This window comes from Sinocyclocheilus anshuiensis, unplaced genomic scaffold (assembly GCF_001515605.1).
Source record: "Sinocyclocheilus anshuiensis isolate Anshui unplaced genomic scaffold, SAMN03320099.WGS_v1.1 scaffold1538, whole genome shotgun sequence".
Lineage (NCBI taxonomy): Eukaryota > Metazoa > Chordata > Actinopteri > Cypriniformes > Cyprinidae > Sinocyclocheilus > Sinocyclocheilus anshuiensis.
The window spans coordinates 150,345-165,672 of record NW_015547762.1 but is presented as its reverse complement, the minus strand read 5'-3'; the positions used below and the strand labels follow the sequence as shown (position 1 = coordinate 165,672).

General features: G+C 35.4%; 1 protein-coding gene across 2 annotated transcripts in view; it reads left to right on the top strand.

Annotated features, from left to right (window-relative positions):
• The window catches only part of LOC107704515 (dolichyl pyrophosphate Man9GlcNAc2 alpha-1,3-glucosyltransferase-like), a 15,830-nt gene extending 3,827 nt beyond the window's left edge, over positions 1–12,003 (top strand). The window contains exons 8-14 of one of the 2 annotated variants that reach the window (XM_016507448.1): positions 1,527–1,662; positions 4,589–4,674; positions 7,633–7,717; positions 7,798–7,868; positions 8,853–8,921; positions 10,777–10,972; positions 11,509–12,003. In XM_016507448.1, the coding sequence (XP_016362934.1) occupies positions 1,527–1,662; positions 4,589–4,674; positions 7,633–7,717; positions 7,798–7,868; positions 8,853–8,921; positions 10,777–10,972; positions 11,509–11,706 (841 nt within the window). In that variant the 3' untranslated portion in view covers positions 11,707–12,003. The remainder of the gene's footprint in view (positions 1–1,526; positions 1,663–4,588; positions 4,675–7,632; positions 7,718–7,797; positions 7,869–8,852; positions 8,922–10,776; positions 10,973–11,508) is intronic. The other variant, XM_016507449.1, reaches the window with a different exon arrangement.
• The last annotated feature ends 3,325 nt before the right edge of the window (positions 12,004–15,328 follow it).

The following is a 15,328-nucleotide window of genomic DNA, read 5'->3' as shown; positions in this document are numbered from 1 at the left end:
TATATATCTGTGTGCTATATAGGTGTGTGTGTGTATATATATATATATATATATATATATATATATAATAAAATAAAAATTGGACCTAAATTAAAAGTAAAATCTTTATTCATGGCTAAACCTGAATTATCACCAAATCTCAGTAATTATGCATATAAGTGCAAAAGCCCTGTTAATGGAAATTCGCTCACAATGAAATAATACATTTGTTGACAATGCCAATTACACCTTTAGCTGCAAGTGTCCAGCTTTCAGTCCAGCTGCAAGTTTCATAGCCTGATTGCCTTATTTATGCCTGAAAATAACAAATCCTTAATGTTCATCATTAGACACTTCACCACTACAGGTGGATTTTTTCTTTTCTTTTATTATTCAATTTGACTTTGTATGCATTTCTACACCAGTCCTGCAGCTGGTCTCAGTGCAACCACTCTGCTCTTTGCTGTCTTGCATTTGTTGATTTAGTAACAATGTACCAAGGGCATTTGGAGGCAGATGCATTGGTGGATTAGTTTGCCTGGGAAGAGACATGTCCAGATGACTCTCTGGCCATGCCTGACCCTCCCTACTATGCCTGTGCGTGCAACTGTATATCTACAGCTGAGAGGTGTTAGTTGCTCCAGTATACAGTACACTGAAAAACTGTGAGAGCATGTTGTCTCTACTCAAGTAGTCGAGTGACCTGATTTATGACCCATTAATTATGGAAAATATTTTTTTGAATGTATAACACACCAAGTATTTTAACTTATGAATATTAAATGAATAGTATTTTATGACAAATATGTATAAAATGTTTTAAAAAGTTCAAGATTGTTGTATTGGTCAGCAAATCATAAAAATAAAAAAACTGTTAGAGCACCTTTGTTGAATTGTTAGGAGAACGAACAATGTTATTCCTGGATGATACAAAATTACCTAAAGGGATAGTTCACCCAAAAATGAAAATTCTGTCATTAATTACTCACCCTCATGTCGTTTCAAACCCGTAAGACTTTCGTTCATCTTCGGAACACAAATTGAGATATTTTTGATGAAATCCGAGAGCTCTCTGACCCTGCCTGCATAGACAGCAACACAACTGAAATGTTCCCTACACCCAGAAATGTAGTAAGGACATCAGTAAAACAGTCCATGTGACATCAGTGGCTCAACCGCAATTTTATGAAGCTACAAGAATATTTTGTGCGCAAAAAGAAAAACAAAAATAATGGCTTTATTCAAGAATTCTTCTCCTCCAAATCACGTCTTCCTTACTATGTTTCTGGGTCTGGGAACATTTCAGTTGTGTTGCTGTCAGAGAGCTCTCGGATTTCATTAGAAAAATCTTAATTTGTGTTCCAAAGATGAACGAAGGTCTTACGGGTTTGGAGCAACATGAGGGTGAATAATTAATGACAGAATTTTCATTTTTGGGGTGAACTATCCCTTTAATATTTTTTTAGATCTTTGCATTCACAGAATAAATTGAAAGACAATTATGTTTATACAATTGTAATTATATTGCTAAATTTTTGTGTACCCAGATTTTTTCATTTGGTCAAGATCTCCATGACTGTACTGGTGACCTTTGCTCTCTGCTGGATGCCCTTTTTGTCTGACCCCAAACAACCTCTACAAGTTCTTCATCGCCTTTTTCCTGTTGGTCGGGGTTTGTTTGAGGTAATTCACATAATGTATATGCAGCATCACAAAGCATTAATGGTAAACTCCTTCAAGTTAATCTAAATAGGTTCCTTTTTCATTCTCTTGAACCAATGCTTGGATAACAGAGATTATCCTGCCTTGAAAATTGAGAAATACATGTTTACTATTCGATAACATTGACAACTGTATTTGCACAGTTGGGTCAGGGGCTTTGAGCTTTACTTATGTAAAACACTGAGGTAAAATTTATGTAAATCAATCATATTTATTGCTCAAAAAGTGAGCTTTAAACACATCATTACAACGTGATGTTTGTGATGCTTATTCAGCTCTGTTCTTGCCTGTTATAAAATTTCCAATGCAGGGAAATGACCTTGAAATCCACATGCATTACATTTTTCTCTGTATGCATGCATGAATGCATAAATACACTGTTGCCAGAATCCTATGTAGATACATACAGTAAACTGTAAACAGTGTTCAATTTTGGATCTGTGATATATTAATGCAATAGAAGACTGACTTAATACACATCTAGCCAGTTAGATTCTCCTGTATTCATAGATTACCTCAATGAGACCCCTTGGATCCAGTGCAGGATTTATCCTTTAGATCTGATTAGTAAACAAGGGTCTCACGTTGAGTTTATTGGAAAACTAGAGCTGTGTCCTGTTCGTTGTCTAAAGCCTTTTGTAAGTCAATACTGAAATACATGGTGTACAAGTACTGCGGCTTGCTTTTGAAATGCACCCAAAAACCCTGTTGTCAAAGTAGCTGTGTTGTGAGAATTGAAAATTCTGCAGGGCTCAGGGCCCGGAATATATCATGCATTTGCCTGACATGAGGCTAACATAATACACAAGGTGTGAGTAATTCTAACCTAGAGCCTTGAGCATTTGTAACGGACGGAGCGATAAGCGAGTCTTGGCTGTTGCTATCGTATACATCAGAGCACGGTAAAGCTAGATGATATTTAGCTGATAGCTAAATCAGTGCTCTTTTTTTGTCTGAAGAAAAAGTAAAATTAAACAAATTAAATTAGGCACGACACTACAGGCAAAACCACTGTTTTTTCGTTCGCTGGTCAATTTTGAGATTTTAGATGTTTATATTTCTGTTGTGGAAATTTATGCAAATTATTGTGTTTTTAATTAAATAATGCCTCATTTCCAAATTGTAATATAACATTTCAGAAAACGTCATATAAAACAGTTGTCTTAATGTACTGAGATTAATCAACTGAGCAAGTATGGATTTTTTTTTTTTGGGACCAATTTTTTTTCACCACAATGAAAGTCAATAATTTGTCAATGGACCTCATTGACTTTCACTGTACAGACAAAACACACGCACACACACACACACACAGAAATGTTTCAAAGTGGGTCCCATCTTCAGCTGTAGTGTCCACTCGTCTTCACACAGCTGTGAAAGACAGCAGCTGTGTTTTCGAGGATTGAGCACTATGAAGAAATTCTCAGAAGCAGGGCTGAAACTTTCATAACATTTACTAATTCTGTTGTTGCACAACTGTTAAAGGCCACCAGTCTTTGAGGAATCACATGTCGGTACCCCAGCAGAAAGGTCAGCGGGCACTCAGAACGGATCGGTTTCTTAAAGGGTGCAATTTGGTCTTCTGTATGTGGTAAAACCGCAGTCTTTGCAACCTCGGTGACGTTATTAATGTCCTTGGTATGCATTAGGACAGTCATTTAACCCTGTGTCTATAAATTTACAAATAAATGCATAGCTTTTTTTGACATCACAGTTACTTGACGGGAAAATTAATGGGAGTGTAATACTTCACCCTTGCCCTTTGTACCAATGCCCCCCAAGAATGCCCACAGGAATTTTTATTGCGCTTTCAGTTGGGAAATGATTACGCTGAGTAATGTCACTTATGTGCTTTCTCTTCAAAAGCTACATACCATTTAAAGATACTTACCTTATATGTCAATGCTGATTTTGTAAGCATGATCATAAATTTGTGGTTATTTCAGAAAAGGGTATTTTCTTGTGCTGCAACATTAGTGAAAACAAGCAAGAACAAATCCTTCACTTTAACCTTTGTTGCGGATTAATTTCATACACCATTTTTATGAAAAACTCAAGGCTGTAGGTCCAACAGTGCTGTTGCCATTTACTAAAACAAAAACTATTTTAAAAAGTTTTAGGTAATTGAAATAAAGCTGAAGTAAAATATAATATAAATATTAGATCATTAGAGAAAAAAAAAACATTTTTTTTAATTAAACTGAAATTAGAAATATTGCCTTGGCAACTAACTGGACTAAATAAGTACTAAAGTTGAAATACTAAAATGAAAACTTAAAAATAAAGTGAAAACTGAATATTAAAATATTAATAACAAAATATTATTAAATATTGTAATTAATTATAGTATAAAGCTAATGCTAAAATAACATCGAGGCCTAATATAGCTTGGGATATATTAAAAAAACTACTTTTTTAAAATCATTTTGGCATGATATATTTATAACATTATATTTTATATTATATTAGAACAGAAAGTTACTTATTACAGGAAGTTAATCAAATATTACCTTTAATATTAGAATTTAGGTGGTTTATTACAGTTACCAAGAGCAGTGCATTCTATATGTTGTGTAATATTCCCTATATTTTAACTCTTAATTTTGTATGTATATGCAATCTAAAGGCATTTGCGTGCATTTAAATTAACATAATTTTATTTTACCCCAATGTTAGTTATTAAAGTGTAAAGTTAAATGCGAAGTTTTGTTCATTCTGGCCCTTAATTTAAATTGAGTTGACACCCCTGAATTTACACTAGTTTAAACAACTGTTCATAAAGAACTTGAAAACTGACCTAGCGGTCAATGTATCATTCGTTCTCATTGTGTCATTCTGTCCGGAGCGCATTAGTTTAGTGACTTTGACAGCATGTGTTTGTTGACAGGATAAAGTGGCTAACACATGGTGCAGCTTGAATGTGCTGATAAAGATCAAGACCCTGCTGTCCAGAGAGACTCAGCTGTTCCTCAGGTAATCCTTCACCATCCATTTACCCGCCACCCTTTCTCCTTTTCCTTTGTCTCTTTATGTATCTCCACCTCAAAATCTTTCTCAGTATATTCCCTCTTACCATGTTTGTGAAACACATCTAATTATAGCGGGAGGGCACAGTGGGATTATGTGTAGTTAATGATATCGGAGAGATTTTGAGATACTGATATGTGGACTCTAATCTGCAGGTGCAAGGGCTTGGTCGAGATTATTTCTTTGACTTCATTTAAGAATTCCTTTTTTTTGTCTTTGTTTAGTCTATTTTTGCAAAGTCAGTAATTCATTTTCTCATTGGTCTGTTTTAAGGGTGCACTCAATCATGTTTTCCTCATTAAAAAGTTGAACATAAATAAACGAATAAGATTTTTAAAATATGTTTAAAATCATGTATATTCATGTGAGATGAAGCCTCAAGTTATATAAGTAGCCTAATAAAACCTGTTTTATTTTAAACGGAGCTGGTCCCCTCATGGGGGCAGCAATTTTAAAATGACAAGACCAGCCAAATACTGCACACTTTATCTTGGTTAACCCACTATTATTGTACATTTTCTTTTGCAGAATAAATGAATCATGGCTGACTGTAAATAATGCATTTCTAGTAAGTGTAAACATTTGCGGGATAGGTACATCCACACCACTAGGTGTCAGTATATGTACAAGACGACTGCTACATCGGTCAGCTCAGAGTTCAATTTTTCATATAGTTTTATAAGCAAATGGATATGACTGTTAAAAAACCCCAATAAAAAAATAGCTTAAGTTCAGTGTTAAAAATGTCTCGTTTACAAACTAAGTTTCAAAATCAAACACGTGAAAATATGTGATAGAGGAAATAGCTTAAGATCACGCGTGAGATAAGATCTCTTGCTCGAGACTGGATTATTTCTTCCTGTTAAAAACTGTAGTCCGCAAGAAGCCTGTGATACGAGTTGTCTGTGCGCTGATTTGCAGTGAGAAAGCACTGGCTGTATTTTATTGGCTGTAGGTTGACGCCTATGTAATGTCCAGTCAAAACACATTTCACACTGCAGGAGTCGCAGACAGGTCCAAAAATTTAGCATGCTAAATATCTCTGGCAATGAATATTGCACCGGCAATGAATTTGCACTTCTCTCAGATTGCATCTTTGATCATTAATACTACACGATTTTCATTCACTGATTTGCCTCCAATTTCGGGCATTTGACAACGATTTCCACAAAACTGTTGGCGAATGAAAATCATGGCAAAAGTTGTGCAGTGTATACCCGGCATTAGTGACACCACCCATGCTGCACATTTTCTATTCGGTAAAAATGCAAAACAAAAATAAGTGATGAGAAAACAGCAATTAAGAAAGCATCTGATCATAACGTTTGCAAGAGCTCTGCAGTTCGGCAGTCCAGTCATTTTACGTATATACCACATTATACAATGAATTGCTTTAAAGCAAGCAGTTTTACAGTATTAAACATAAAAAAACAGTGCCAGTGTCACTTTCGATTATAGTAACAGCTTAACGTTCTACTATAAAGCAGCTCTCCAGTTTGTTCATGTTTTTATTCACGTCTGGACTGAACAGAAGATGGACAATATTTCCACATCAAAGAAGGCAGAGCCCCAGAGCTGACCTACCTACAGTCCTGGCCAAAAGTATTGGCAGTGACATAAATTTTGTGTTTTGCAAAATTTGCAGCTTTAGCTGTTGTGGTGTTCATTCACATTGTTTCTATTATGTTACTGCCAATACTTGTAGAAACAATGTAAATGAACACAACAGCTTAAGTAGCAAACTTTGCAAAAAACAAAATTTGTGTCACTGCCAATACTTTTGGCCACTCCAACAGTAGTTCGAAGGTGTTTACAAGCCAGAGAGAAGTTTTCTGGAAAGTTGACTTTGGCAAGCTGTTTTGAACTCCCGAAACTCCAACAAACTTTGCCTGATTTTGTTTGAAATGATGCCACACCAGTTCTTCGATTTCGCTAGAAATGTATCATGGCGTATATGCTTTCCCTGTACAGTTTATCTCACCTCTTACATTTGCATCTGTCGTTATGGACCAGATTCTTGTCCCACCAGGGTCATTCATCTCTAATAGCAGGGTGTGAACTACAGGGGAGCTCGGCTCCCCTTAAGACATGAGCTCCCCTGAAAACGTGAGTTGTGAAATTTTGGGGGGTCTCAAAAAATACTGACAATGTGTTATTTTGACGTGCAATTTCAGTTTTGTGTAATGTGATCATCATGGATTATTATGTGTAAAATTGCAAAAATATCATTCATTCATACATGAAGGCGATTTAAACCTAATTCACTTCAATAAAGATAACTATACATGCTATTCTTGTCATGAGCATCAAGGTGTGGGGGCGCTGCGGTGCAAATTCCACTTATGTTTAGTACATGTTAACTCAAAGATTCGTAGAAAAAATATAAACATTGGACTCTGTGGTCGATTCTGTGTTAAGGTAAGGCATGTTATTCGCAATTATGTGTTGTGGCTGGGTTGTTATAGGTCTGCGTGACTCTCTATGTCTTAGGCCTAATTGAACGGAGGAATTATGGTATTCTTCTGTAGCCTGACGACGAGTAACCCCCCCCTTATAAAAAAAACAAGTGGGCTCCCCCAAAGTCCACGGTATAGTTTGAACACTGTCTAATAGGGTCAATTTCCTCCAAGAGAATGATGATTGAGGGCTTCAAGCAATTCTGTGAGTGCTCAGCAGGCCATCCCTGAATCTCATGCATTTCCTGCATGCTGGGATCTTTCTTGTTGACTGTGAGGATGTATAAAAAGATCAGGCAGCCGTGTCCTCTTGTTCCATGGGATAGATTACAGGCTTTGGCAACAGGGGCTCTTGATCGTATTTCTCTGCTTCGTATGTGTGTATAGTAAATCTTTTTATTAATGTATGGATGTACTCAATTAAATAATTTTTTCTTTTTTCTTTCAGTTTTGCTCTTACTCTGTTGTTCGTCCTGCCTTCATCTTTAAAATTGTTGTCCAAACCCACTCTATGGCAGTTTAAGCTTGCCTTGGTAAGTGGTGTCATGATTATGTGTTGGTTCAACGACTTGTATTTTTGACCACTGACTCCCCTGATCTGCTTGTACTGTAGGTGAACACCTCCCTGGCTTTTTTCCTCTTCTCCTTCCAAGTCCATGAGAAGTCTATCCTTCTAGTAGCCTTGTAAGCAATGGAATATAATTCATATTACTTGATCTAATTGCTATTGCTACTTTTGCTTAGCCCACTGTCATTGATGTAGACAAAATTTATGACAAACTAAATAACAGTATCATGTTTAAGCTGAATGAAGTGTTCAGTTTCATAACTTTAAGTTATGAAAATAATTATTTGGTGATTACTAGAAACTACTTAAGATTTACTGATATTCAATTTGATATTTTTACCGTTATTTATGCTTTTTAACTTTAACTTTGGGTCTACCTGATAAACCCTGTAGTTATAATTGTCAAAATGCAGAAATAAAACAATAATTAAATAATGTTAGTTACCCAACACATAATTATAAAAATAGCATATGATAAAAAGGCAATATTGGTTGATCTCTCGACATTAGAAACTTTACTTTCAATTAGGTTAGTGATTGTTTAGTGCTGCATTTTCCCATATTCTGCATCAGGGTTGCCAGGTTTTCACAACAAATCCCGCCCAATTGCTACTCAAAACTAGCCCAATCGCGTTTAAGGGGGTAAAATACACTTTTCTGGTGGGGTTAAATATCACATTCCCAGGGGCTAAATATCACATTATTTGGTGTCGCTTCAACCCGCGGCAACAGTGTTAAATAGCCCAGTTTCGCTGTAAAACTGCGGACTTGGCAACACTGTTCTGCATGTTTATTCTTGCAAGTCATAAATCTAACATATTAAGATATACAATATATGCAAAGAACTAGCTTCAATCAAATGTTGTGTTACTGTATATCTTGCACGTGTTAGTCAATCAGTAAGACATGTTTCTGGATTAAGGGTCTCTATTGGGTGTTAAAAATGAGCTGACACAGGAAGTGTAGTGACTGGATCACCGAAGAGAGATACTGATACCTAGTCCTTGCCCTCTCAACTACATAATTATAGCATTGGTATCATGTAAACATATCTGTAATGTAGTAAATATAGTCTTAAAAGTCAAATATATGTTTTACAGGCCAGTTTGCCTTGTCATCAACGAAATACCTCTGATCGCCATTTGGTTTCTACTAACGTCAACTTTCAGGTAAGATATCAAGCAGTATGTGTTACTAAATTAAAATTACAGTACTATAAATGAATCCTTACGGTTAAGATAGAAACAAAATCAACAAATGACTATATAGTGAGAAGAAGAGTAGTAGCCGATAGGGGAGTCCCAGCTGTCCACACTAATTGTTGTGTGCATGGTTTAGTGTAAGGCTATCACTGGATTACATGACATAGCCCACATACCATTAAACTAAGACCGCTTTGTGTAAACACAACCCACCATTCTCTAGAATCGCACTGCCTGCTTCCACAAAACTGTTTTAATGCTGCATATTTATGTTTTTTAGCTGAAGACATGATGTTCTTTGTTATGGAAGATAACTGAATTATATTCTATGATAGAGTAATTGTTGCACTATTAGGGGAAATATCCACAAGAACATACAGACACAACACATTGCCAGAGTTTTCTGTGCCCCAAACGCACACTATTCATTAGCACACTTTATACTCATTATAGTGAAATGTTCAAAATTCACAGCTAGTATTGTTTTTTTCTGCGTCATGACCGGTTCTGCGAACACAAAGATTGTTTTATTTTGTCAACACTATCTCAATAGCCGTATTATTCATTATATGGTTGGTGTGCAAATTATTGTTTTTCAGTCAAATGCCTACGGAAACAGCTAAGCTAGTTAGCTAAAGGTTTACTTCCATGTCTAATATACTTATGTGAGGTTAAATACATTGCCTATATGTTGATCTCATCAATGCAATTTACAGAAAATGTTTTATAAGCAATACTGGAGACCTGCTGGAAAATGGGCATCATTGTGATAATTAAACCATTTCAATTAAAACATACTGAAAATATGTTGGAAAAAAATATATATTGTATTACGATACTTATTACTTACTGTACTTAAGTACTTTTTATGTAATACTGTTATTATTTCAGGAGATCTGTTTTTAACAGAACAGTTTTGTTAAATGTTGTTGATACGTTCAATATATAAAATATGTTTAATATATAAAATAGTTGGTTAAATTGAGCTTTTTCCATCAACTAAAACATTATTTTCATCTAAAATTATAAGCCATTTTAGTCAAGAGTAAAACTGACTGAAAAGACTGAATATGACATAATTGATTACATCTAAAGGGTTTTTTTTTTACACAGAGAGGGTCCCTTCATGGAGGTCGCCATTTTGAAATGACAGGGCCACCAGAAAACTTTATCTTGATCACCCTGCTATTATTAGACACTTTCATTTGCAGAATAAATTAAAGGGTTAGTTAAAGGAAGCAAAGTTTCCTTACTTTAGCAAAGGAAAACCAGTCTCCTCTTGGCTTATATCGAAATCCTCTGACATTCTTCTCAGACAATTTTTTTTATATAACTCCGACTGGATTCGTCTGAAATAAGAAAGTCATATACACCTAGGACGCATTGAGGGTGAGTAATTTATGGGCTAATTTTCATTTTTGGGTGAACTAACCCTTTAATTTTGGCTGACTATTTCTACTAAGTGCAAACATTTGTGTGATTCTACATCCATGCCACTAGGTGTCCATAAATTTTGAAATGGCAGGACCAGTCGAATGCTAGGAACTTTATCTTGGTCGCCCCGCTATTATCACACTTTCAATTGCGAAGTAAATTAATCCTGTCTGACTAAGAATAACGCATTTGTACGAAGTAAAAAGATTTGCATGATTTTACATCCACACCACTAGGTGTCAGTATATGTATACGATGTAGTAATTATATGATGATTGCTACATTGGTCTGAACACCAGCTGTATCATAAACAGAGGGATAAATAATCACTTATTGTACACATCTTGAATTGTTTGTTTTTAACACTTGTGTTTTTTGTTTTCCATAGCATGCTCCCTCTTTTGCTGAAGGACGGTTTGCTGTTGCCTTACGTGGTGACTTCATTGGCGTTCCTCTTTCTTAGTTTGTATCTTCTCTCTGCTTTAGAGAGAAGTACAGAAGAAGAGCTCAGACTGGGTCTCTATTGCAAACTCACTCAGCGCTGGCTGCCTAAACTCAACCTCAGCCGGATCATTAAATGGAAAGTAAGTTAGCACTGACGTCACGGCCTGTTACTCCACACCACTGATGTTAATGACATCGATGCTTATGAAGAAGTCAGTTAAGCGCGCTGGCCCACCTGAACAGCTCATAGCTTTCTCAATATCTTGACCCCATGCTCTTCTTAGTGCTGTTAAAGACTGAATGTTTCAACAGCTCCTTGCGTGAATGTTCAAGACCAGGAGGTGTGCTATTTGTGTAGCGTGAGTCATTAACACAGGTTTGCCTAGATATATTTATTTACACAAGAGACATAAATAAGGGGGCCTTACGATGAAGGTAGTGTTTCATTGGGGGGTCGTGTTGCTCACACCAGCACTTCCACTGATCCTTCACTCCATCTGTCGTAAATAGACATGTTAATGTTTATACCTCGACTCACCTTCCTGAAACAGGGTGGGAAAATAATCATCAAGTTACAAGGATCCGTGCCATGCTGAGCACTTGACTAGAACTAATGAACCTTTGTCTTGGTACTTCTTCTCTCTTGTAATAAGTGTTGTCACTTTGTCTTTTACAGTTCTGGTTTTCACTGGTGGCCATGGCAGCGTTGAGCTTTACGAGCATGTGGTTGAAGCCTCCGGCCAAGTTGCCCGATCTGTTTCCGGTGCTGGTCTCCGTCCTCTCCTTTCTCCACTTTCTGGGCTTCATCATATATTTCAACCAGGTCCAGTTGATGGAGCCGCAGAGGAAAAAGAGTCTGAAGAAAACAAACTGAAATATGTCTTCAAAGGCATTGGTTGTCAAATGAAGAACTACAGCCAGGATGACGGTGAAAGGAAAGGACAATCCCTTCGTTTAGAAAAGAACAGGATGGGAATAGTTTGGGAAAATTCAATTTCCTCTTAATGAGGTTTAGGGATCTTGCTTGAGTTGAGAAGAGTGAATTCAATGAAAGGAGATACAGTTTTGCCAGACTTTCTCTCACTTGTTTGCCTTGGAGACAAATTCAGTTAGTGGGATATTGGTATTGTGTAAATGACCAAACCGTAAGGCCATTATTTTTATATCATTAAATGGTTTTGTACCAAATGAAAGTGTCTCCAGTGTTTTCAAATGACCCAACAATGAACAAAAGTGGGGTTGCGCGATTTTGGGGAAAAAAAATCGAAACTGTGATTTGATTTGATTTGATGTTTGTTTTGTGATTTTAAAAAGCAATTTTACGGCAATTTAAAAAGCTTTAAAAAAAAAAAAAAGCTCCAGATTTGCTACACAATTTTGACAAAAAAAAATGGTGATTATATAGCAAAATGACAAAAAGATTAATAATTGTTAGAATTATTATTTTAAAATAAATTCATAAAAGAAATATTACTATATTTCACTATAAAATAAAAAAAGATAATTTAAGAAAAATAATACACTTAGTTTACAGTACATCTGTAAAAATATAACACTAATATTTATTAAACAAAGTAAATCACAGCTTTTTGCAGCATGATAATCGCACTAAGCCACATCACAATTTTAATTTTATTTTATTTTTTTTATTTTTTTTATCATGCAGCCCTAAACAAAAGGCAACATCAAATAAACAAACAAACCTAATTTTATGTTTGTTTTGTGATTTTAAAAAGCAATTTTACGGCAATTTAAAAAGCTTTAAAAAAAAAAAAAAGCTCCAGATTTGCTACACAATTTTGACAAAAAAAAATGGTGATTATATAGCAAAATGACAAAAAGATTAATAATTGTTAGAATTATTATTTTAAAATAAATTCATAAAAGAAATATTACTATATTTCACTATAAAATAAAAAAAGATAATTTAAGAAAAATAATACACTTAGTTTACAGTACATCTGTAAAAATATAACACTAATATTTATTAAACAAAGTAAATCACAGCTTTTTGCAGCATGATAATCGCACTAAGCCACATCACAATTTTAATTTTTTTTTTTTTTATTTATTTATTTTTTTTTTATCATGCAGCCCTAAACAAAAGGCAACATCAAATAAACAAACAAACAAAAAAAGTACTAATTTTATTTTTCTTTCAAGTAGTACATTTAGAAAAATATTCATTAATACAAAGGAATAATCTTGGCAGTGGCTGAAGACATGAGGCTAGTACTAAAGCTACGCATTAAAACGCTTCAACTTCATGAGCTGTAAAACAAAAATGATGGAAGGAGACATATCAGAACATAATGCTGTAAAGCTGAAATACCAAGGGGAAAAAGTACAAGCAATTTTTTTCACCCCTCTTTGTGCGAGTTAATGACGGCCATTAAACAAAAATCCATTACAACTATAAATGTTATCAGGTCACAAAGGGGCTAGTGTGTTACAGCCTGAGCGAGGTCTGGAGCCACACACACACACACATACATGGAATGAGGAGAGAATGAACAGGTTTTGGTTTGACTGTCTTACTCGATATACTATAGAACAAACGGCAAGCCATAATACTGGAGTGCATGATACAATTTTAATGGATGGTACTAATATTAACCATATCTTGATATCGAGTCATGCCGTACTTGGTTACACATCTTGAAACTCTTAAGAAGCTTAACAGTCCATGGCGAACAGACCAAATTGCTGAATTTTGAAACGCTGTTCTTGTTCTTCTCAACTGTAGCAATGCAAAGTGTGTGACAAGTGTGTGTTTTGTTAGGTCAGCTTAAGCTTTTGTCCTTGAGACAGCCTCTAGAAGTGATAAAGAGAGAGTTACGTGATCCACCTTGAGCGGGCACCAGCTGCCGCCCATGTCGTACATCGAGAAATTATCCCTCAGTGGCTGCCAAAACAAAGACACAGATCCACCATGAATACTCTTCTGTATATCTGTGCATGTCTAGTTTTCCAACATCTGTTGTTGCTTTCTCAAATATATATCCGTGTGTATGCATAGATTTCTCCCCGTATCAGCCCTAATGGGACTGTATGCCAGCAGTAAGAACACTATTTTCACAGAGCCGCAGCACACCGTGTATTGTAGAATCAACATTTTGTCAGATTCCTGGTGAAAGGTGGGATTCTCTTTCAGAGAATGGATTCAATGTAAATGTGTCTGAGATGGGATGGCAAGGTGTCGGCAGCGCTGTCTCATTTTGACTACGCTGGAAAGACTGATAGCCTCTTCAGACATCTCGCCGCTTTCAGACTGACAGGATGTTCAGTGTACATCAAACAAGCTGACAGAGAACTGCGGCTCTGCCAAAACCAGAACCGTTCAGAATTATATGCAAACAAAAAAAAGCATAGTGCATGTAAAAGTCTGTGGTATAATATAATATACTATGGCCCGGTTTCATAGACATGGCTTAGCCTAAACCAGGATTAGGCCATAGTTCAATTAGGACATTTAAGTAATTTTTATAAACATGCCTTAGAAAAAAACATTACTGGTGTGCATCTTAAGACAAAACAAAGGCACTGACATGTTTTAAGATCAGGCAGTGCAAGTTTCTTTCAGTTGAAACAGCTCAGATTTACATTTTAGTCTAGGACTAGGCTTGAGCCTTGTCTGTGAAACCGGGGGTATGTCTATTAAATTAATATTTAGGACTGAGATTAAATGGACTGATAGAATTACATTGCAGTGCAAAAGTTTGTAAACTTTTACAAGTCAGTAAAAATCTTTTATGTTCACCAAAGATGCATGTATTTCATAAAAAAAAAATACAGTAAAAACTGTAATATTGTGAAATATTCTTACAATTTAAAATTACTGTTTTCTATTTTAATATTTTAAAATTTAATTTATTCCTGTGATGGAAAAGCTACATTTTTAGCATCCATTACTCCAGTCTTCAATATCACATTATCCTGCAGAAATCATTATAGTATGCTGATTTAATGTTTAAGAAACATGTATTATTATTATTATCAAGATTAAAAGATTATACTTTTTTAATAATATTATAAATGTCTTCACTGTCACTTTTGATCAGTTTAATGTATCCTTGCTGTATAAAAGAATACTTTTTTTTAATGTTTATATATGCATGACATTATACTATTAAGCAGTTCTGTGAAATTACTCCGAAATGATCAAACTTGTAAAATTAAGTTGCTGTTAGATTAAGCATAATTTAACTAGAAATAACTTTCTGATGTCATGATAACTGTATTTTTATGTATTATGAAGATGATTTGATAGATGAATTCTCTGCCACAATGGTTGCACGTATGTTGCTATGTGGTTGGTAAGGTGTGCTAGCATGTTACCAAAGGATTCTGGGTAGTTGCTAGGCTGTTGCTAGGGTGTGCAGGGTCAAAACAGCCCACCCTACTGTATAAAACCACTACTAATTACTGTAGAATTACATGAATCTCTGTAATGTGACAAGCTTTTAAAGTTACAATGAGTACAATACAAACCCAGG